At 41.1% G+C, this 25,060-nt stretch overlaps 1 protein-coding gene across 2 annotated transcripts in view; it reads left to right on the top strand.

Moving 5' to 3' along the window:
- The window catches only part of LOC146307270 (partitioning defective 3 homolog), a 474,057-nt gene extending 449,679 nt beyond the window's left edge, over positions 1–24,378 (top strand). For both annotated transcript variants that reach the window (XM_084746851.1, XM_084746850.1), the window contains 3 exons: positions 976–1,096; positions 15,263–15,390; positions 21,947–24,378. In XM_084746851.1, the coding sequence (XP_084602977.1) occupies positions 976–1,096; positions 15,263–15,390; positions 21,947–22,397 (700 nt within the window). In that variant the 3' untranslated portion in view covers positions 22,398–24,378. The remainder of the gene's footprint in view (positions 1–975; positions 1,097–15,262; positions 15,391–21,946) is intronic.
- The last annotated feature ends 682 nt before the right edge of the window (positions 24,379–25,060 follow it).

Raw genomic sequence — 25,060 nt, 5'->3', positions numbered from 1 at the left:
TGATTGGCAGCATGTCCTAGTGCCCATTATCATCAGAAGGATGTGCTCATTCTAATCTGCAATTATCACCATAATTGCGCCCAGAATCCTCTGGGCCCAAATAAGCAATCACTTCCACCGCCGGTGTGCCACCTGTAAGTGCTACTCAGGAGGACACGCACAATGACAGGGGTGACAGGTCCTAGCTGACTTAGTTTCTTTTCCTTCTCTCACATGCTTTTGATTAACCTTTCCCTTTCTCACTCTGCACCGTCCTCAAGAACTCTACCTCCTACCTTTATCTGCCTTTCCTTGCCTCACCCTATCAATCCCACTCCCTGCATCCCCGAGCTCTCATCCCCTCCCAGCACAAATTCCTAACCTTTGGTCACTTTCATCCCCATGGTATGCATAAATGCAGGCTTATTATCAAGCTGGTTGTCTCATCATAATTATGCGTTTTGTCATGTGCTGCCTCTGTAGCCGGTGATAAAAGGAGAGCCTGATTAAGCTGAGGGAAGGCTATTGATTCCTATTGACAGGCCCCTCAAAGCCCCTTAATGAAGGGGATGTAAATGAGGGTTTTCCACAGTGTTTAATGACTGCGTACCATAAAAGGCCAACATTCTCCTGCAGTCTAAAAGCGACATGCATCACTCACAATGGTGCACGAGGGACACTTTCAGTTATAGGGATGCTCAGGACGTAGGAGGCTGGAAGGAGGGAGGGAGGGACGGAAAAACACATAGAGATGTCAGTCAGGTATGCAAAAGGGAATCACAACTGTCAGATCAAGGGATCCTCAACACAATTTAAAGGGGTGTTAGGGTGCTCATGTGAATTATTCAAACCTGAAAAAGCATCAGTAGCAACATGCTAGCTGGAGTAAAGTATCAGGTGTTATTGCTGAGTGAGGTTTTGCTGAAAAATTACTTCCAGATAACCACTTCGTGCGATATCTGGATTCAAAACAACTCCTCTTTCCCTGTCTCCCAGCAGTGAGATGACCCCCAGTAACCATGACCGGATACAAAGGCTGAGGCACGAGTTCCAGCAGGCCAAGCAGGAGGAGGACCTGGAGGACCATCGGCACACCTACAGCCTCAGCCAACCCTGGGTGAGTGTGAGATAGGAGCTGCGCTCCATCAGAGTGGCACTGACCTGCATACATATAGTATAAAACACCATATACTCCGAGCTCTTAGAGAGATTCCCCCGATGCACCGCTGGACATTCACATTATCTCTAAAACCACCCTCTGATTAAGGGATTTCTTATACTCAAATAATTTTAATCCTGTAGAGCTTGATCTGAAACGTCTAGACGTGACATGACCTCACCATAAAGTTCATTTCAACATATCAAGACAATGTGTTTTTCATTATACAACACAGGGTTGCACAATGAAAGAAGGTTGGAGCCTCTTCATGCTACATACACATAGAGCATATTTACAGAATAGAATTAAATGTATTCCATGGCACTTTAACATGATAATTTCATTTGTAGTTTCTCTACTGTCCCAGCATTTTCCCAGCCATCGAATTTTAGTATCCCAGGTGGTGTTTGTCTTGTCCCCGGGACAACGGGACATGCTTAATTTGGAGCATTGGGTACAATCTGTCTGCAATTTGAGCAGTGGAGCATGTTTGTTTCTTTGAAGTTGAAGTGAAAATAGCCCTGGATTAACAGTAGTCAGTCATCACATAATGAGGAAAAATAAGTCATGTAGGCCTGTAGAAACTTTTGATGCATTACAAGGCATCGATAAGAGATCCTCGCCCTGAATATACATCCAAATCATTCTGTGGTGCGTGTTTTTTTTTTTCAGTTTGCATCAGGTTGAGTGTAAACAGAAGCAACAATATGGTGATGATAATGTAATCTTCACATCTGGGAAACACTGACCATCAACTTTGACTGCGTTTGTGCACAAAGCATCATCGATGTAAACACTGACTCCTCATCCTGCCGGACTCTGGTGTGTTGCATTGTGTCAGCTTGGAATACGTTCCGCCCATGTATGATGTGGACACAACAGTCTCTTATTTCCCATTGCTTGTCCCGTTTCGTCCATTTCATTTTCCTGGCCTGGCCAGACATTAGACAGAGGAGCAGCCTTAAGTCCGAGCTGGGTGAGCATAGCTCTCATCTCCACTTTTCTCCTCTCCTCCTGGGGTGATTTGAGGTGAGGCGTCCGGCTGATCTGCCTCGGTGGTGTGCATTGCTGAATGCCTATGAGTTTATTTCTGTCATATGTGATACATTTTTCAGCAATAAAACTGTGAAAATAACAGATAAAAACAAAAATCTAGCACATTTTAAAGAAGCTGCCAGCATCTGCATGCGCTGCAATTGCCATGGTCACATATTTGGTCACATAATTTGATGAAATATACAGTAGATCAAAATACTTTCCAACTGATGTTAATGATGGAAAGTGAGAAAAAATGGCACTGAGTGAATGTAATTTGTTTTCTGCGTTTATTCCCAGGAGAAGATATTTTGGTTTATACATCTGCAGACTGCAATTAAGTAGAGTCATAAATTGCTGCACCCTGGGATTAACAATAATAACAATCTTAGTTGTGAAATGAAAAATAATTGATATAACAGTGTGAAGCCCGGCACAACATCAGCTTTCACTGGTTCAATTAAGTGTCTCAATCGTTTGACACTGTCATCCTTGGTGGTCCATCGGTGTTGTACAACTGCCAAATGATCTGAATCATGTCGATAAAACTTTAAGCTTCAGTCCCAACTTTTGCCAAATGTCTTTGACTGATTTCTCATTTCCAGATCCAACCTTTGACCTGGAACTAATTGCTAATTACTCATCTCTGTCTGCGCTTCTACCTAGGAAATACGACACACATACAGAAGGAAAGAGGAGAGGAAATGAGCACGGGAAACATTTGACGACAAGTGACTATTTTGGACTTTGAGGCAAAGACGGGAGAGAAAATGAAGACGGCGAGGCACACTGTTCATTTTAATTTTCATTAGACTTGATTAAAGGGATTTTCAAATTAAAAATATTTAAATTAAAATCAGAGTTTTTTTAAGCCGCTCTCCTCTCCCATGATTGATCTGTACCAACAATGGGATTTACTCGTCATAATTGGAAAAATGTAATCAAGTTAATTCCTTTGTTAATTCAGGCAGACCTGATCTCATATTCCTTCCTGCCATGAATGAAAAGTTCAGCTGCACCCAGAGTTTTAAGTAAAGAAACACTTAAAATCATCCACACACGTATTATATCACTGATCATTTTAATATGGAGTCACACAGTTTACTTAACTCTAACCTCTATTAGAAGTGATAAAACTAATTGTTTGACACTTTATATAAGGTCATACAATCTTTTTTTAAAGGGTTTTTAGTTTAGTTTTTATTTGGTGTACGGATGTATGAGATACTAACAGATAGATCAGTGTATTCTTGTTTTAGGAGAAGCACAGAGGGAGCAATGTAGAGCTGTGGACAGGATCAGCAACAAAATGTATTCTAGCCAGTTGACAAGGGTTCATCAAAAAAATCCATATTAATTTAACTGTACGCTACATTTAGAGTATTTTTACTACTTTACATTGCTGTCAGACAGCCTTTTCTGACCAAAAACCACCATTAATAAGCCAAATAACGCTTTCTCCAAACCAACCAAACTCCATAGGGAAAATTTGCAATTTTACTTTGTAGACCACAGGAGTTGCTGGTCTGACACCTTGACCTGTTTATTTGTTTGTGTTGACTTTGGTGAAACCAAACTATTCTTTTAAAACACAGAGGTGATACATTAACACAAACAAGCTAATAGATTGAGGCAGCAGTAGACCAGCAACTCCTGTCTCTGCAAGGTAAAATTACTGATTTTGCTAATGGAGTTTTGTTGGTTTAGAGAGAGCAATATTTTGCTTACATATCGACAGTTTTGGGTCTGAAAAGACAAAGTCAAATTCACTTACATCTGCTTCTCAAACGTGAATATGTTTTCTGATTTCTTTACTCCTCTATGATAGCAAACTGCATACCTTTGGCTTTTGGACAAAATAGTCGTTGGAAAACAGTGATCAAAATTTTTCGGCATTTTCTGACATTTTAAGGACTGAAAAACTAATCAATTAATCATGAAAATAATCAATATATTAATCAATAATGGAAATTATTGTTAAATTACAGCCCTACTGCCAAACAGTACCTAATGTGAGTAACTGTCCCTTTAACTATGACCAAGCAATAACAGAGCCAAATGTATATAATCAAGCAGGAACAAGTTAGAAGCCAAATAATTGTGTATTTTTGCAATATACAGCTTGAGACAGACAAACATTTTTTCTGTCCTGTCACTTTCCTGACCCAGCAGAAGGCGAAGGATGGCTAATTGTTACACCAAGCAGAGCTATTTTCTAAATTACGGGTCAGAATGTCAGACCTTGAGAGTTAAAACATTTGGCATCCAATTTTCTGGAGAATTATCACTGTCACTTTGTCAGTTAAATTGGTTTGGAGTGGACTTCTGATGTGGCAGGGGTCTCGTCTGCTGTTTTTCTTATTGTCTGAATGAGTTTGTGTTAGATGCGACAGCGCACTTCCCACCACGTTTTTGCGCAGACTGTATTTGCTGTGGATTTCCCTCAGTGTTCGTCCTACTGACGGTTGCAAATCACTGAACGCGGACATCTCTCTCCACTTGTTTTCTTAATGTCTCTGTCTTCCCATTCTCGCTGTCAAAATGAGATGTTAACTGTTTGTTCAGCACTAAGCAGTCTCAGTCGCTCTCTCTCTGAGCCTCTGAGCTCCTAATTGCTTGTGATTGTTGACATTGTTGAGCGTCCCCCCCCTCTACTCCACTGGTAATAAGATATAGGGCCAGCCCCGGAGTATTGAAGTCTATTTTATTAGTCCTCTTTCATGTTATTTTAGTCCTGCGCACAAGGATTCACAATGGCAGCGCTTGTTAGGAAAGATACAGGCATACCCATGTTCTGTTTTGACACTGATTAAAGGAACTCGAGGGAAATCATGTTTTAGTGTCATCCAACGCAGAATGGATGTGGCTCTATTTGAAGCGGATGGGGAAACATTTTGATATGAAAAGCAGGAGAAAGTGTGGAAAGAAGAGAAAAATGTGAGGTGACACATTTGGCCGTCGGATGTGTTTGGCAAATAGAAGAAAAAAAATGAAGACAAAGCCTTAAGAGAATGTACAGGCAGAGACAAGGACAAGAGGTAAAAATAGACCAGAGGAGAAGAAGTCTTGCATTTTTTATTTTACTGTATATTTTTAGACTGATTACGAAACTGAAAACTTTGTATAAGTTTAAGAAAATTAACTTCTTGCATTCAGCTTTGGGTTTTCATAAGTGTAGGTGGAGGCTTTAGTGATGACAAGGGCATTTTTAGAAAGAGCTCTGACCCACACAAAAGACCAAACCTTGAGGCTGCGTTCCATTCTAACCTATTACGGCTACTTTTTGTACTGAATATCTCTTTCTTTTCCACAGTGGATTTAACTCTGAGTCATCGCTGACTGTGTCCACAGTGATGAAAGTGAAACCTCTGTGGCCTCCACTTTTTGTAAATCAAAACATTCGGTGAATGTAACCAGGAAAAGGCACGATGCTCGAGGAGGCAGTTAAATGCCTACCACATCAAAGTCTGCAAAACTGCACTTTGATGCACGTTTGTCCCTGAGTACTCAAGGTTACACTGTAATGGCTTCCACACAGATCCACAAGCCAGAACAGGAGCAGCTGCTAGCAACTCGAGGCATGACTCGGTTGTAATATTTGCACGGTGTATCTCTTATAAAAACAAATGGCAACAGCTCAGATTTGCTCAGTAACTTTTCCAGATATTATCATTAAAGTAACATTGACAAAACAATCCCACCTCAGGGTCCATTTAGTAGCTGTCGTGGATCATATTACATGATCTTCATCAGCAGATGGAGTTTTCCCAGATGTCATGGAAACATAGATCTTAACATATCTTTTTTTGTGGGCAAATTAGAATATATCAACCATGTTGGATTTAAAGTTGAGCTTGAGTGCTTGAGTTCTGGAGCTTTAAATCACATCACATGAACTTTCTCAGCAGATGGTATCTGTCCAGTTGCCAGACAACTGCAAATATTCAAATTTCAATATTTTAATGATAGAAAGCTGCAGAACAGCGACTAAACTTACCTAGAGGTGAGACTGATTTGTCAAGAGCTGAGTCTAAGGTCTAAAACTAGAGAGCAACTATAACTGGTTAATTCCACTAGGCGAGGTTTTAATTCATCCTCCACAGATCTGCAGCTCCCACCAGCATCGTTTCAGAAACATTTCAGTATTGGAGTGTTTTACCCACCTGATTATGTCTGCTTGCTCAGATTTCGTTGATTTGGTCCTCTTGCCTTGCTCTTTGTTCTTCTACCATGGATAATTACACTACATAGTTAAATAGTTTCTCTTCTGTCTGTCTTTATGATCACAAGTCTGCACGGGGTCTTTTATTTTGAAAACTGACTGGATCCTCTCTACTTTTTCTGTGTCTGATTTCCTACCTGCTCAATCTGACGCAGCGTCCGTCAAAAATAGGCTCGGCGTGTATCTGGGACGCTCCGTGGCGTTGCTGGTCGAATCACAAGCGTTGTGTAGAATGGCAGATATGAGCTCTGGCTGCCACAGCGCGGCCGTAATGTGACACAGCTGTGCTTGATGGAATTTAGCCATAAAGATTAAGGACCCAATCAGACAGAGCACAGTTTTGGCAGTGAGAGGCATCTTTTCCCAGTTGTTTTCTGTTGGGATCAAGCATTTTGCGCACTGCAAGTGTCCTCCCTCTGTTCATTTTTTATGCAGATGTTAAGGTAGCTAACTATCTATCTACTTACTATGAAGTTAACTACGTCTAGCTAACCAAAATAAAAAGTACAGATCTGAGTTTACCTCACAACACAACATGGTCAGGCTAAGGACAGGTGGTTTGGTTAAAAAAAGCACCACTGTGCACCTTTTCAATTTTAAATAACAGGTTCAACAAAAATGACCTGGGCCTAAGCCAGATTTTAGCACCAATTTGGTCCTTGCGATGTGCAGCATGAGGGAAGAGTCACATAATCAACTGCATCCCAGAGGATCTTTTGGACTTCTGGCAGTCCCGAAATTTTGATCAGCTGTCTTACAGTTTGAGAAGTTCAGTTATCGGAATTTCCTCATTGACTGCTGTCAAAACATCCACTATAAACTGTAGTGCGCTTGTTTTAATATAACTGGAGTAGTATTTTTCATGTTGTGGCTACAACTGTAGCCTGAACTGAGACTGCTGTGATATAAAACTGAACTTGGCTGCAGACAGACCAGATTGTCTGCTCATCAGCCATCTGTGGCTCCATATTTTTCTTGTTTTCTTTTTTTTTTTTCCTTTTTCATTCATAGTGCATTTGTACTAAGTAATGCTTCCTTTATGTCTGTTTGTCTGTGTTGGTTTGGAACTAGTGGTTATGTTTGAATAAACTTCTTTCACTATAACTGTACAAAACTGACCATAGGTTCTGTACTAAGGAGCGTAAACAGTCATGATTGGTTGGTTGGTTTGTACAGTGCAGAAAGACCCATTAAAATGTGTAGTGTGCATATGTTTATTTCATTTAGTTGTTTTTTACTTTTTCTCGTCACATTCTAGAGATTACAAGTCAATCCAGCAGTCCAGTAGTATGTCCAGCACTGTGCTTCCCAGTATCATCTTGTGCAGATTCCAAACAAACTGCTGCCACATATTACCTCTTTAAAAATGTTTCACTTCGGGGGGGAAAAGCAGCAAATGTACGAGAAAATAATGATGATAATGAGGAACAGGTACAGAGGGAGCACGTGGAGCAGCGTGAGGTGTGAGTCTGACCCCGGTTCGTCTCTGGGGTGTTGGAGACTGAGCTCAGGTACGTCCCCTGTGAACGCCTGTAACGACAACGCTGAGGTCAGCCCTCGAACCCCGAATCCGCCTTAATGGAATAATGACCAGGACGCGAGCAGCCCTGTCTATCACGTAGCCCCCAAACTAACACACACAATTAGAGCTGGCATGTTTTCTCTCCCGCCCTCCCTGCTGCTCTGTGAGAGGGGATTTCCAGATGTTCATCATAAAGCGCTATGTATTTTCCAAAGAGTTGCCTTTTTCTCTCTTGCTCTCTGTCTGCGGCAATAAAATCAATTTGTGCTGTCGGTTTGGTTCGTCAGTGAGCATGACCACACAGAGAAGTGAGAGCGCCATGCTGGTAACTTGGATCAAACACACAAACAGCAGCTTGTAAAGCCCTTATTTATGTGAATTCTTTTGATTTTATTATCTCTTTATCTCCTGCTACCAGGATGCATGTGTCTACAAGAATTTGTTGTGTTTATGCAAACTTGGGATACTTGGGTTGGATATGGTGCTCTCATGTTGGTGGGAGTTCGCTTGTGGACGGCTAACTCTTTCCTACATGATCATGTGAAGATAATAACTCATAAAGCCACTTTTAGCTGCAGTCACTTGACTTCCCAGGGGCTAAGGGTTAGAGTTAAGACAACATAGCTCTGTGCCACGACAGTGTGAGAGCCTCTGACTGTAACCAGTCACATAATACACAGTGTGTGTTGTGTGATGCTGCCAAGCAGGGCAGTATGTTAACATTTATTAAAGGTAGCACTGAGCTGGAGGGGTTGAACAAAAATAATCCAGCACTTAACTGAACTTAACTGAAAATGTCAGTGAATTTAAGAAAACATTTGTAATAAATTCCTTTTTTTTCATATTTGACCCCTTTTAAATCCCGCCTATTTTTGCCCCAGTAACAGTTGAGCAAGCTTGGTAACCAGTGGATAGCAAGTACTTAAATGTCTTATGTGCTAAGCTTGTCTGTTTTGGTAAAAATAATTCAAATATGTTGCTGGGGGACCTGTTAAAGCAACATATATCTTAATCACATTTTAAGTTAGCCACTGTTAGCACAATGCTAGCTAACCAGGTAACTAATGATTGATGTAGAATAACTGGTGAGTTCACCAATGTTTTGCTAACATTAGCTATCAAATGTAACTAGCGAGCTAACCTGATGTACCTTAGCTAGCTAATTAGCTAGCATTTTGTTACTGAGTGAAATGCTGGTGTTTGGTGGAGATTTGCTTGGTAGTTGTTTTTGAGCACAGAGAAAAAATGGGCAGGACTTAGGAAGGGTCAAATACCAAATCAGTAATATTCATTCAGACACATATTCTTGCATAATAAATGTACTGGATTGCTAAAACTGTCTATTTTCAAGCCATTTTACTCTGCAAGCTGTTTTTCTCAGTTTGTCCTCAAAGGCCACATTGTTACTGTGTTTATTCTCAAAGCAATGTCAGTAGCATGTTTCAGACAAGCTGGGACAGGGGCAACAAAAGACACAACACTTCAGTGTTCTGAGTCGCTTCAGTGACACGTGACTTACTTTTTTTGAGTCACTGAAGTAATGTCACGTGACATACATAATGTAATTTAGGTATTGAAACCCCAAACATGGTCTTATTCTAAACCTAACCAAGTATTCTTGTGCCCGAATCTAACCAAACTGCAACAGTTGCACAATGTTAAGCACATGTTAAAATGCTTTCTGGCTTCAGATACAACCACTAAAGGGTAGCTTCTACTTCAGTATCAGACACTGAGGAGTACTGACAAATCATTGGTATGTGATCATTTGAGATGAGAACGAGTTGGTTACAACTTGGTGAAACATGATTGTATGAATTATATTACCAGATGGGCTCAGTGCTTGTGTTTTAATTTACATTTCATACAGCGTCACAACCTTTTAGGAATTGGGGTTGTATATCTGTGAGACCTTTTTTTTATAGTGCTGAAAGGATTCTCTTTATTCATGACGTCTTGGACTCGTAGACTTTGTCATTGCTTTGATCTCAATCACCAGAAACAACATTGTTGCATTTTCTGGTTATGTCGATTATGATGATTTTGATTGATCTTTTGTTGAGCTTCTCAGCTCAGATATGCTAGCTGTCAAGGCTGCATAGGTGAATTATGAATAGTGCTGTTCAATGATGTGCACATAGATAGCATGGTTTATTGACTTCATATTACCAGTGCAAACAAGTCATAGGACACGTGAAATTGTTTCTCTTTTATAGTGAATACAATATTGTTGTGTTACGACACATCTGCGGTCATAAGTGTGCATGTGCACAGATGTATGCAGGCTTTCACACCCAGATTCTTTATTGCACTCCATTGACTTCCCAAACTGAGTGTGTTCACAGATAAGATCGAGAACAGAGGGAGCAGAGGAGAACAAAGCGATTACACTTGTCTTCTGAAGAGATGATATTATATTTCAGCACTATTACCCCAAACATTCATCCACACAGATATCTCCACAATAAAAATAAGGCTCTTAACATTTTGTTCTGCCATCTGTGCTGCGTGCTGCGGAGCCCTTAAAGTGATAACAAAACCAACCTCCCATTCGCCACGGGTTCCTGGTCCAGCGACCGGGAAATGGCAGACCACACTGCTTGCTCTCAGATAGATACTCCGCCCGGAGCTGCACACTCCGGCGACCACAAATGGACTGGGCTTTCCTATAATAAATTGGCGGAATTGGGTCGGGCGAGGACTTTAAGAGAGAATCATTATCCAACTGGGCTTTTGTCAGGTCTGCCTGCCCATTAGCGACTCAAATGACTTCCATATGCGTGTTTGTGTACAGCGGCTGCTCTCTTAAAACTGTTCCCTGTGTGGCGGGCTACAAACATAGCATCATGAGGAGCGTGGGCGGTAAAGCCATATGTTAGAGCTGACCCATCGCAGCAGCCTGCTTTGATATCTGGAAGGTCTCTGACCAGCCATGAACCAAGAAACATTACACCTTGGCTGTCTTGCTTATGTTTTTGAACTCTTTCAGCTCAGCTCCCTCCCAGCTGCTTTCCTGGTGCCGGATTTTTGATAGCTGCAAATAATTTTCATAATTATGTCCCCCCTGGCTCACCGTCTGTGAACGCTCTTGTGTTTTAACAGGTGGAGAATATTTTTTTCCTTCCATGCTTTGTCTGTGACACCACCAAGGAAACAAGGGAGAGATAAAAGCGTGCCGTATCGACATCATTTTTCACATTATTGGATAAAAACGAACACGGACGTCTCTTTGATTTGATTTCAACAAATGTCATGTTTTATATGGCATTGTATTCCAGGCCTAACATGGAATAATCTGATTCTCCTTCCCTGGATAATACCATTACACTGACTGATTTTCTCTCCTGGCTATTTCTCATGCATTTCTCTTGGCATGGCGTCATCCACCTCAAGCCTTGAGTTTTTAAACCGAAGCGTCAAGCACCTCCGGATTCCTCACCACTTCCTCTCAAACTACATTAAAAACTTTGAGTGTGCGTGACTAATTATTTTCTCACCGCCGCGTTTGGCCCCAGTAAAATAATTTCTCCTTTTCCCGCACTGTTCATCTGATATTCGTTTGTGCGCTCTACACTGTCTGAACCGGAGGAAACGTGTTGTTACAGCAAAATCTGAAACATATGAGTCAAATTCACTTCACCCACGTGAAACGCTATTGTGCTTTTAGGACTTGGAGGGCTTGAGAATGGACTTGTTACTGACGCTGAGTGAAATGTAATTGCGCTGTTATTGCAGCTGTCCAACTGAGGAGGAAAACAGCCATTTCAAAATGTTTCGGCGAAGACATTTTTGTTGACAGCCTTTCCAACTGACAACACACCTTTACCCCATCAATCAGTTCAGTCATGTACTATTACCTCTGCCTCACAAACACATTCACAAAGATTTTCCAAATTTAAGAAATCTCTTTCCAAGCTGCCTAACAATGCAGCAACATTCTCTTAAATTTTCTCTTATATGTTCTCTTAAGAGAAAAATTAGGTCAACTCCAGATGCACTAACTGTTCTTACCCAGAGGAAAGGAAAAGTTCCACATAAGATCTCACCTTTGTCTAAACTGTGTCTCCTAGACATAAATGAGCTCAATTTAAGATCAATATGAGACTTGAGCATTTTCTCATACTTCTTAAAATTCAGCTCCTGAGAAATAGCTTTTGTCTCGTCTCAGCCTGAGACGAATTTGAGCCCAATTCAAGATCTTTTTCATCTCATTGCATTGATCTTAAATTTGTCTTAAACAATCAGCTCTTGAAATAACAGTGAGATCTAAAAGAAAACTCGATTGTCTTAAATGAGATCTTAAATTTGTCTCAGTGGTCAAATTAAAGTCTTGTTGCTCCTTGCTTTCATTAAGGAGACACCTATGAGACACCTATGAGCTCAGCCAAATATCTGCTTTTCTTTTGTTTTGCTCCTTTGTTCTCTCAAGGGGGAGTTCTGGAGAAACAGATGAGACTTCAGAGAGCTCAAAATACGAATCTTATTTATATCCTGTAAGACAAAGAAAAGACACTTGTGAAAAACAAAAATTTCCTCTGTGTACCCATCCAAATCTGCTCTTACCCAGGTGTGCTGAAGGATGAATCCCTCTTAATCAGAAACTGGAAGGGCATGGCCCATTGTTTGTTATTAGACTACACCCCCTACATACTATATAAGGGCAGGTGCTGCCACATGTCCAACATCTGGCGAGACACCATGATAAAAGGCTGTAAGACAAAGAACCTTCCACCTAGATGATGCTTATATCAGCAGAGAGATGCAAAGTAACTGAAATGAGAAAATGAAGAGGTTAAAAAAGACAAAGAGCTCAATAAATGTAGTTTTATTTATTTTGTTTTTGTTTTTTTAATTAAATGGTTGATGTTAAAGGAAAAGAAATTAACACCTTTTTGTTATTTTTTACCAACTGTGGGGAGCTTAAATGAAGGACTTTAAATTTCTTCTTACACTTTTATTTAAAATATTTAACAAAGAGTATTATTTATTAAATTATCGATTTAAGTATACGTTTGACTTGGCTGAGAACTTTTTATTACATTATTTCAGTTTATGGGCTCCACAGATGTCTTCAAATCCTTCTTTGTCTGACCAACAGTCTAAAACCTCTAAAATATTGAATATAAGATGATATAAAATAGATAAAGGCAGTTATTAAATCATAAATTTAGCTATATTTTTTACTTGTCTGATAACTTTTTATTACACTGTTTAAGTATATGGGCTCCATAGACATCTTCAAATTACTTGTTTTGTCCAACTAATAGTCTAAAACCCCTAAAATATTGAACATGAGATGATATATTATAGATACAGCAGCAAATTTGTGAAGTAGCAAATATATGGGAAGAACGTTCAAATATGACATCTTAACTCTTAACAGGTTAAGTGAAACAGATTTTTTTATTATTAATATAGAGCTATAGATATTTTAATTATAAATACAACAAATAATTATGTATACCTAATAATTACTATTATTAGAAATAATAATTATAAAAAATGCGTGAGGCCCACCGATCCTTCTGTTGGTAAAATAGTGAAAATTATTGGCCAATATTTATTTAGCAGAACTTTATGCTCCACACCTCCACCTGCCCGCCACATTACTGTCCGAGCCTTATGAAAACTGACACTTGGTCAAGCCACGCTTGCTACACCTCCTCAGCTTGCCTCTGTTTAATTGGCTTGTCATGTTCTTTCATCAGCCAGCTCGTTAGCAGCGAGCTAGCGTTGAGGGAGATGATATCTCCATGTCAACCCCGCCGGTGATCAGACAACAAACACACACACACACACACACACACACACACACACACACACACACACACACACACACACAGGTACAGGTTAGTGGTGTGTAGTCAAGTCACACGCAAATCTGTGAAATGATGCAGTGAGTGGTGATACTCATCTATATTTCATGTCTTCAGCGTACTAGTGGTTCTTACTTTGTTCAGAAATACAGAGCAGAGGTTTAGCAAAATATTGATGAAAAAATGTTGTATCACATAAAGGCACTCTGTCTGTTTCATAAAAAAGAAAACAGAAGAGAGGGTGAGTAGTTATAGACACTATGGCCATACAGACAGAAAAAGAAGTAGCCAGTCCATAGTTTGACTGTGAAATACAATAATGAGAGATGAGTTTTAAATCCTACAAAGGAACAAATATTTAGCTCCAAAGTCATCATGTATGTAAGAAATCTGAGATAAAACATCAACCCCAAATGCATTGTAAAAGTATTTTCAGCCATTTTGAATTGTACTAAAACTTTTAATATGATAAGTATAACCATAAACATGTTTTATCCTGTTAGGTAAGTTTACCTACTTGATTAAAAACAGACACGACACTGTCTAACTGAGAAGTATTAATGCTACCCACAATGCAACATTCTTTTATTATTACAGTACTCACTCTGTCTATCTGTTGGTTTGAATATTGAATCCTAAAAGAAAAATCCCACTTAAAAAAAATAAATAAATTTTGTTTGTTCCAGAAATAAATATGTAACACCCATGTTTATAATGCATTATAATGCATTATAAACATAGTTAGAATGTGTTATAATACTGTGCATATAGCAAAGCATCATTTTAGTTATAAGAAGGCATAAATGTTCATAATGCTTTTATTATGATGCCCATGTCCATTGTGCGTTTTGATGCATTATAAACACCAGTTGTTTGTACTACTTGTACTATAAGTAGGAATAATAATAAATATATAAATAAATATGTTAATTTCATTAATTCATTTACACAGACCCTTCATCAAGTTCTGTGTTTGTAGAGGTTTATAATGCATTATAGATGCCAAAGAAAGTTGCTTAAAATATCTGATCTCCCGGGTGAACATGGTTAGTTATTACTGACTTTTTGTTGTTAAGATGAATCTCAGATCAGTTGTGGTTTTCACTTTTGGAGGCTTCATTCTCCATTAAACCTCATAGTCCAAACTGTTGTGTGTAGCAGTCGAGTAAACCGAGGATTTATCATTTCTAGAAAGATCATATGTTGGTAAATTATTATCAGGGGATGTTTCATCCACTGGCACAGGTGCATTTTTCAGTGTCATTGCCATCATGGAGTCACACCTACTAACTACCCGTCCCCTGAGGGAAGCCTAACACACACTGTCAAACCACCTGCTGTGCTGACGGAAACATATTCCATCATCAAAGTGTGTATGTTTGAACGTGTTTTCTCTGTTTTCTCATTTGTGTCAGCATTGTTGAATCCAGAGACAAAAGTGTTTTTTTAAAAAAATGCTGTGTACTTGTTTTTGTCACTGTGTCTTAAATGTGTGTAACTTGACTTGTGTATCTTGGCGGATGTTGCAGGTGAGCAACGGGACGGAGACACCGAGCGGACGCCATTCAGTAACAGTTGAATCTCAGGCCCAGAAGCAGCAGCAAGAGGACAGAGACAGCTTCCAACAAGCGCAGAGACAGTACAGCTCCCTGCCACGGTGAGACATCCTCCCCCTTCTCCTCTCTTTATTCCATCTGTCTCTCTGTCTGTGCATCTGTCCGTCTCTGTCTCCTCTCTCCCTCCCCTCTCTGTGACTTATCACGTTCTTCCTGCCCTTTCCTAACCTCTTCATTTGACTTTTTCGATTTCCATCCATTTCTTCTCCACATATTTGTTCCTTTTACCCTTTTTTCCTCTACACTTTCTATAGCGTGTCTCTTTGGCTACAAAGCCAATCACCACAAAGCCACTTTCAACTCATCTCCAGACTTCTTATAGCAAAACTCTTTGAATGAAATCATTTAATGTGATCGCTTGGAATTATTTGACTGATATTCAACTTCATTAAGTCTATGTTGACCCTGAGGAAGTGGTGACTTTGTCACAGGCATCGGCGTCCCCCTCTCCGACACTTCCCTTACAGAGAATAACAGCTCCAATATCATGTTTAAAAGGAATTTTCCATTGGCAGTCTCTCGCCTTACACAGCCTCAGTTCAGAGCTACAACCGCTGCTCTTCATCTCCACCATCTTCCTGTTTCGATCCCTTTGCAAATTTGTCAAAGAGATGCCAATAAAGCTTAACTTATCTCCCATCTTGAGGCGTTGCGTTTAGTAACTGTATTTGCATTTCCTGCCATCACCCTGTATGTGTGTATCTGTGCCAATAACCAATCCCATGCCTAAAGCCTAAGATCTCTAAAGGGATAGTTTGGATTTTTTTAAAGTGGGGCTGTCTGAGGTTGTTATAAAGAGTCAGTGTATTACCTACAGTAGATTGGGGTCAGCATCAAAACGTACTTTAGCCACCTAAAAAAGGCCTGGGTAGAAACAGTTTAATTGTACACTGTATATTTAGAATGTTTGCACCACTTTACCTTTCTGTCAGACAGCCTTTTCTTACACAAAATTGTGATTATACGAGCCAAACATCGCTCTCTCCAAAGCAGCCAGACTCCTTTGCACTGTCCTTTAAAACACAGAAGTCACACAACAACACAAACAAACTAAAATATTGAAGCAGCAGCCAAAGGAGTGGGGTGGTTTGGAGAGAGCAGTATTTTAAAGGGTGACCCTGGCCATAAGCTAATGCTATTTGGCGGGCCATGGAAAAGTTTGGGAACCCCTGACTTATATAACAGTTGTTTCTGGTTGGAAGCAGCAATACATTGCTTAGTTTCCTACACCAGTACCACTGCTGCTTGGCGTGACAACCATCATCTACTGTGGGTTATACACTGACCAGTGAAGTACCTCACAAACCCTATTTCCTAAAATCCAAACTAGCCTTTTTAAGAGAAAGTCACCAAAGTTCTATACTTGACTGACTGACACAGGGATTTAAAGTTAGTAATAAAATAAACATTATTTCCTCCTTCTGTTAAACATTTCCACATTGAAAACAATCCAAGGTGAGGTTTTGTATTATGAAATGTACATAACATACAGTGAAGTTTGGTTTATTTAAGTTTTGCTGCTTTGCCAATTTAAACAAAGACAGCACACTTAAAGTGTGTATATCTGTGTGTGGTCTCAAATTTTCTTGGCTGGAGTAACTCTGCACTCCTGCGATTCCAATCTCTCCCTACACAAACACAATCATTTCTTCATAGCTCATATTCTCTTTAGCTCTGCTGTCTCTGAACAGTCCCAGTCAGGTCGATTAAAACATGTTCCTGTCTGTGGCTATGGATTTGTGGTCCACATGGACGCATAATCAATGCGGTCTGTATAAGCTGGACCGATCTATGCATTCCCTTCATAGGTGTTATCTGCTGCCATCTCATGTGATGTGACAGTTGCCTCCAGCCCTCCCCCTCTCAGAGTGTTCTTTTTCTTGGGAAAGTTTGTCTGGCCGGCCAAACAGCCAGGCGAGGACGGTCTTTGATATGCATTCCTCTCATAATCTCATAGCGTCTTTTAGCAAAGAGTCGCATGAGCTCAGGCTTGACGTTTGACCCTGGCTAAGGCTTTTCTGTGCTTGTGTCTCAGCAACGGCTCCTCATTAAAGAGCTAAAGTCTTACATCTCCAGATTAATAACCGCAAGTCCCTCTAACTCCAACCACCTCTCTTTTGGAAGCCCTTCATCCTATCGTTCTCTTCCAAAACAGGAAGCCTGAGCAGTCAGCCGTTCAGCCGAAAGGGGACATTCCCTCACAAAAAAAAAAAAAAAGTCCCACCCTCCTTCCCAAAGAGCTTCCAGAAGAAGCCATGGTGGCTGGTTATCTGATGACGGCCAGGCTTAGCTCGCTGTCTGGGATGTAAGGATTGGGAGAGCACTAATGAAGGCTTGTTGTCGGAGCAGGATTAGCGGTGACAGGCAGTGGAGGGCGAGAGGGGCCGGCAGAGGAACGAGTGTGTTAGTAGGAAAGAGAGACCACTGATTAGCCTGAAAGAGACGCACTCAAACACAAAAAGACGCAGAGACACACACAAGACTGTGGTCAAGATAAGGTTCTTAACAGAGGCCTGGGTGAGCTGCCAGTGGCTCTGCCATCAACCCATTCCTCAGCCAAAAAAACACTGTAAACACTAGATAACATTCCAGGTTTGTAGACTATTTATTTGTACAATTATTGCTTTGTTGCAGGAATTTAATTCTTCACTGTCAAATGTTGGTTGAAACTGTGCCATCTCCACCATTCATTTTTTGTTGACTACCTCATAGTTTTTTTAAACTTAACTTAATTATAATTTTTTTTACAACTGTGGCTCAGCAAGTTTTTCACAATTTCCTTCTGCAACTTGATTGGATCTGTTTGATTGGTTTAAACAAAGCGGATCTGCGGAATCAAGTGTCACCTTGCTGAGAATGAATGGTGTTTACATTAGTTAGAAAGAGACACGAAAGCAGTCGAGATAAGGTTCTAAACAGACTCACCCATTCTCCAGACAAAATAACATTGTTCCACACTGTGAAGAAATCATTATTCCAGGTTTTTTGACAATTTATTTGGCGATCCAGTTAGAAATTGTTGTATTTCCATCTGTAATTTCCAACCATATGCACGTTTTCCATACTGCAGATAATTTTTGTTGACCACCTCGTAGTTTTTGTACGTCTTGATGTTTCTCTCCTGCAACTTGATTGGATCTGTTGGATTGCTTCAAAACAAAGTGGATCTGGGGAATTAAATGTCGACTTGTTGGGAATGAATAACATTAACGCTGGCCTGAGTGAGCTGCCAGTAGCTCTTCCATCGATCCATTCCCAACCTAAAACAACATTGTTCCACACTATAAAGAAAACATTATTCCAGGTTTGTAGACAATTTATTTGTACAATATAGCAACGATTGTTCCTTTGCCCGTTGCAAGCATTTGGTTGTTTCTCCCTAATCAGTTTGGGTCTGTGCATGTGTGTGTGTGTGTGCTCTCTCCTCCTTCTCATAAACTCTGATTCTTCCCAGCTGTTTTTAAAGAAACACACTGCGGCCACAAATGTCTCTGTGAGCCAACTTCCTGGCTTTGTTTGTTATGTTCTGTCATTCTAAATTTACCCCACTCTTTGGCATGATGTATTTTCCCATCCCCTCCCTTCGTAAATGTAACTAATCTACTTTGTGACATATTCTGGCGCAGGAGTAGAGGTGATAAGAGAACTCGCTCTCCCTGACGCATCAATCACATTTACATTCCTGTGGAACAATGCCATTTCTGCTCTCTTCTCATCGAACACTTTCCCTCTAAATCTCGCTTCTTCTTTATCTACTTTAAAAACTAAAAGGTCACTCTGGAAACGCAGATCGCTGCCTCGTGCAACAGGCGTCCCGGCTTTCTAAATAAGTGGCTCCCTCATGAGCGGTGCTGGCTGCTCTGTAAGCCAAGCCGGGGTGTAAATGCATGGCGGCTCGCCCAGACAGCAAAACCCAGATATGGAGCATGTGGTGGGGCTCTCTCTGCAGTCTGTCCCTACATCTGCCCCTCCACCAATTACCCTCATAGCTACACATGCTCTGCATGCATGCACGCACGCACATAGTCACATACACAGAGCGGAACCAGATAATGTGTTTGTGTTGCACATGCACAGTACATAAATGCATACGCAGTTGCATGTATAACTGAAGACCTAAGCTCCCACAGACACTCACATCACGATGCCATGTGCTTCAGCTCTTCCCCTCAATTTAGATGCCGTGGACCACAAAGGCATCCGGTAGCAATGCTGGAAGTGTGGGATTCTCAGTAGAATAACATAAAGCTGGCAAAAAGATGAAAGATGAAACCACTTTGAAGGAAATACATTAATTTATGGTTTGCTTGAAACGTGTTTGATGCACAGGATTAATGGGATTCATGCCTTAGACATCTACATCATTGGTTTTCTTTAAGTGTTGAATTCCATCTGTTGTTGTCACAACCACAATTCTCAGCACATAGTGATGTAAATGATCGGGCCATATTATGTTTTAGTTATATTCCCCACAGTCACTGTGTGTGCATTGTTTCATTTCATTTTTAGTGGGCTATGCATGTACCTGGAGATAAATCCACGTAACTTATGACATTATTTTGGCTTATTACACAGCTTTGTTGAATAATCGATTCTGATTGGTCAATTAAGGCGTTCTACAAGCTGTTATTTCTGAATAGCAGACTGCTGTTATGAATAACAGACCATTGCTATGGATGCAGTTCTGGTTATAGACTCTAAAGGACTTAGCTGAAGTAATAAAAACGTATTTAAATCAATATTTTGTGTCAAATTATGACTTTTTTTTAGTAAGAAGCTGTGTGATAAGTAGAATAATGTAATTCTTGAAGGTAGGGCAAACTACCAGTTGCTTTACACTGGAAGAAGTTGAACTACAGCAAAGCTAGTTAACCAAAACTATTCACTAGAAAAAGAAAACCTTAAATTACTCTGTACAGAAAATGACCAAATTGACAATGTACATGTGATACAAATTTATAACCAAATGTAGTACAAAAACGTCACATGGAAGTAAAAATGTCACTTAATTGCAAAACCTGCTCACTTGTTCAGAGGTCATAAAAAAAACAAACAAAAAAAAGAATAAAATACCACACTATTATTTAAAAGTTCTTTCCTTTTATGGCCCAGAATTGTAGTAGCAGTAGTTAACTACAAAAAAAAATGCAAAAGATTTAGCTACATGAATCACTATGCAAATATGTAATTGAACTATTAGCAAGCTACTGTAAAATGTAGTTCTCGACACTGGAGACTGCTGCGGCACAGTCAATATGTTATATTGTAGTAAGCAGAGAGTTTGCAACGGAGATGATTTAGCTAGAGGCTGAAAATCAGAAGATTACTCAGTCTTTCTTCAGCTTCACCTTGACCTTGTCATCACGATCATCAAGCTCCACCACCATCAGGAACCTGCAGGAGGAGACACGAGCAGCCAATCGCAGTTCTTGCGGTCACCAAGTGGTTTCTCTGTAGCGACAGTAGCCCCTTGCTTCTGGCCGTGTCACTGCAGCACACAAAAATAAGAAATCAGCATTCAGGGTAGAATTTCTTGTCATTCTGTCCATAAACACCACCCATTTATCTTGTTGTAAGGTTTCAGTTTTAGAAAGAACAAAATAGTTTCTCAGAAGCAAAAGTGCTTTGAACAATAAATTGCCTATTCTGTCTTTTGTTCCTCTCAGCCTCTCTGGAATGAGACTGGGCCTGATAAGGAACGCAGGCGTTTTGGCCTGAGAGCACGCCGTCCCCTGTCTCCCCCTGCAGCTTTGTGCACCGTAGACTCAAAAGCCTTTTAAGCGCACAGCGGGTCAGTGAGGTGTGAATGAGATTTCTCTTAGCACCCCTGACGCAAAAGACACTGTCACAGGTCTTCCATCGCGCTGCGGCCTTAATGGATCCTAATAATGGAGGAGCAGCATCGACACTTCAGCCCAAAAACCGGGCAGTTCCCAATGACGGCTTTCCGGGGCCAATTCCTGCAAAGGGGGGGAGCGTGTGTGGCAGAAGGCAAGAATTTGTATTAGGTGTTTTATTGTATGAGAGATAATATGTGTGTGCATCTCAGGCTGTCCTGTCAGTGCAGGGGCTGGCAGGCGCGCTGAAGATGAGTAGAAGGCGGATAACGCCGTGAGGGCCGCCATTACTCTGTCTGTGCTATAAGTGCACCCGTCTGCATCTCCAAAAAGGAGTTAAATGGATGAAAGCAGCCATTTTTCTCAGGGAGGTTTTAACATTTGTGTTTGTTTACAATGTGGAACTAATAGTCCTGTGGGCGTTTCAGGCTCCCCCTGTTTGTTTCCTGTCTCTTTCATGTCTCGTCTTTATGTCACAAGATTCAGGGTAATCATGCAGCAGCCTATAACAGATCCCTCTTTGCTTTTTTTAAATCAACGCCACAACCACATCCCCCTTTTAATCTCACTAAATGTGAAAATGGCCTGTTTCTTTTGAATTCCCCTTCAATAGTGCTGACCCAGGGGCCTCTACAGATAAAAGCTGTCTTTTCTGAGCAGTTACCTGCTATCAGCTTCTATTCCCTTCAGATTTAGGTGCTGTTTAAGGTGAGGCACTCAACCGCTCGATTGACCTCTTTACCTGTCTCCGTCTGTTTAGGCAACCTCGCAAGAACCCCAGCACGGCGTCCCAGGACTCGTGGGACAAGGCGTACCCGCCAGCGGAGGGATTCCAGGCGTCCAAGGAGAACCCCCGCTACTCAGGCGGCCATGGCTCACGAAACGGCTACCTGGGAACGTCCAGCTTCAACGCCCGCGTCCTCTTAGAGACGCAGGAGCTGCTGAGGCAGGAGCAGAGACGCAGGGAGCAGGAGGCCAGCAAGGCCAGGCCGCCGCCCCCTGCGCAGGAAACCCCCAGCGGGAGCAGCTGCAGCGGCGGCAGCGCCTACGACCACAACAGGGACCACGCTCAGGCCCCAAGCTCTGTCCCGGTGCCGCCTGCACCTCAGTCCAAGGGCCCCTACAGACAGGACGTACCACCCTCGCCTTCTCAGCTGGCCAAGCTCAGCAGACTTCAGGGTTCGGAGAAAGGGAGGCTGTTTTTCTCCTGAGACTGTAACAAAGAACTATTAAAGTTTAGGACTGATTCTAAGGAGCATTAAGAGGGAAAAATACAAAGAGGGCAATGAGTCTGTTTTTTATAAAATGCTGAGATACAAAGATTTTTATGGGACTGTTGATAAAAAATATTAATATTTAAAAAAAAAGATTTTTATGATATGAACCATTATCCTTTTTAGCTCAGTCAACAAAAATGATTTGAGATTCTTACTATCCAGCATCATGATCATCTAATGGTGTAAAAGTGCCTTCTAGTCCTTCGATTATCCATGTTTTGTAGGCATCAACCCCCTTCTTTTGTTTCATGATCTGCAGCTTTCATCCATCCATCTGATGCATTCAGTAGAGCAGACAGACAACATTTAATCCATTCCTCACATGTGTGTTTTATGTTTTTGAAAAACAACAAAAAAGAGCCTCCAAACTCATGAGACACCAAGTATCGCTCTTAGTATAGACACCACTTCAACATGCAGAGAAATGCGAAGCTGTGCCTAGTTACAGTTGCTAATCTATGATTGGATGGCTGCTATTTGGAGGAGGTGCTTAGCAAAGCATCAGTCAGTTTTTAACCATCACTACATCACCATCAGTCTGACCTAAACATGAGAACCCCGAGCACAGGACACGGCCCAGGCATGTTTTTTGTGTGTCAGTCGATACCATGCTTGTGTGAGTGAGGCTTATTTTTTCTGGTCACTAACACCCTGTGGAGCACTGCGTGCTTATGTGAGTGTGTCGCTTGTGTGTGTGTGTGTGTGTGTGTGTGCTGGCAGGAGTTGGCATGTAGTGACAGAGTGTGGAGGTTAAGCAGCTTGTGTGAAGTGTGGAGTCAGAGCTTGGGTTTTGGGCATGACCGCTCACCCCTCCAGTTCAGGGAAATGTCCCTTTTGGTTTCAGATACAACACTTACCCACAGCGTGTGTCCTCCTTCCAACCCCTTCTTGTATTCAATATGATAATCCTGAATTCTCTCTTCCTCTGCTGGCTGCGTTATCTCCATTTTTTTCCCTCCACATTGTCACCCTCACCATACGGCTCTCTCTCTCTCAGTGGAGGAAAACCGCTTTAGATCTCCTTTATTCCTCCGCTGTCCCCGCCCACCCAGGGAATCCAGCAGTATAAATGGGGTCAGGTCTGGGTTATTAATTAATTTATGTACCTCATTAAAAATAAATGGGCCCCTTTGTGTGTCTGTATGTTGTCATGTATGGCGAGAAGAAAGAAACAGCGTCACTGGCGGCGTGGCTCTGGACCCAGCCTCACCTAGGATGATTTGGCTGTAACCGAAGCCCGCTGGCCCCTGGGTGTCCCGAGTTGTTCCTCGCTGAATATTTCATCAGGGTGGTTACATGGGAAACCACATCCGCTCTGCAGTGGGTGGCCTCAGTGTGGGTCTGCCTATCCATCAGCCCAATACAATGGAGCTGATTTTGTTTTCCTTTCATGATTATGTCCATTGGTAGAAGAGCAGTTGGGAGCTTTTCCGTCATTCAATTGATAATTAGTGGTGCATTTTGTTGTGTGTGAGTCTATATGTATGGTGTGTGCGTGTGGGTGTGTGTTCTTGTATTTCGATTCCTGTAAGAAGAAAGAATTTGAGGTTCAGTTGTTGGATTGAGGACATTTTTTTGCAACGCGAGACTGTTTTTCTTGGTAAGGATTAACTTTAGTTAGGTTTAGTTCAGGTTAAGGTTAAAATAGGATAGGAGGAGGTTTAGAATGACCCTGACTTCTTATTTATTTGAGCAGATTTAGGGGCCATTTGGCTGTTCAGTACATTTATATGCATTCAAGAAACCAGGATACGCAGCCACTCTGGTTTCTTTAACTCTGCATATACACTGGAGGCTGACATTTTCTGGGAATCTGTGGGACACAGGATTCCTGGTCCTGTGAGAGTGAATTTCACTATTCATCCTGGGACTGGGACGGAACAGGAGCAAGAATCATAATAACAATAGGTAAAAAAAACAAAAAAACATCTAATGACACATATGGACTGATGGGAGCAGAATGGGGCAGGAATCATTCTTCTGAGATTGGGACGGGACAATACTGTTTTTGTGGGAGTGGAATGGGACAAGGGTGAAAATTTACTCCGGTGTCACCCTCTAGCACACACGTAACAAGTCAGTAATCCAATTTTTCCTTTACCCCAAGCATAACCTACTTATTTTAACAGTTGTATTAGTAGGATATGGAACTGTTTCACAATAATAACCCTCTTACTCAAGATTCCTTTGTTTGTGTTTTAATTGGACTTGAGACAGAGTTATTTTTGGGATGCACTGTTTTGTGTAATGATTTTTCCCAGAAATACGTTTCCTGTCTGGACTCGTGGACGTCCAAATGCTGACATGTAAAATGCTGATTACGAACCAAACCACACGTCTACGTGGCCAAGAAATCTGTTTTCTCCAGCAGAAATCTGGCTGGGAAAATCAGGTTTCTGTAATGACCTCCCCCGATTATGAAAATCATGTGTCTTGTTTACATGATTTAAAAGTCAAGATGGATTAACAAAAAAAAAGATATTTTTTAAGATTTTTAAGATGCCCGGTCATGTTGTGCATCTTTCTTCTTATGCCAAATATTTTCTGCACTTAAAGCAAAATATGACGTGCTTCCACAGGCTTCAACCAACCGATTT

The sequence above is a fragment of the Lutjanus erythropterus genome, chromosome 21 (assembly GCF_056507025.1).
Source record: "Lutjanus erythropterus isolate fLutEry1 chromosome 21, fLutEry1.hap2, whole genome shotgun sequence".
Lineage (NCBI taxonomy): Eukaryota > Metazoa > Chordata > Actinopteri > Lutjaniformes > Lutjanidae > Lutjanus > Lutjanus erythropterus.
The sequence above is the reverse complement of the archived record's forward strand: the minus strand, read 5'-3'. Positions and strand labels throughout refer to the sequence as shown.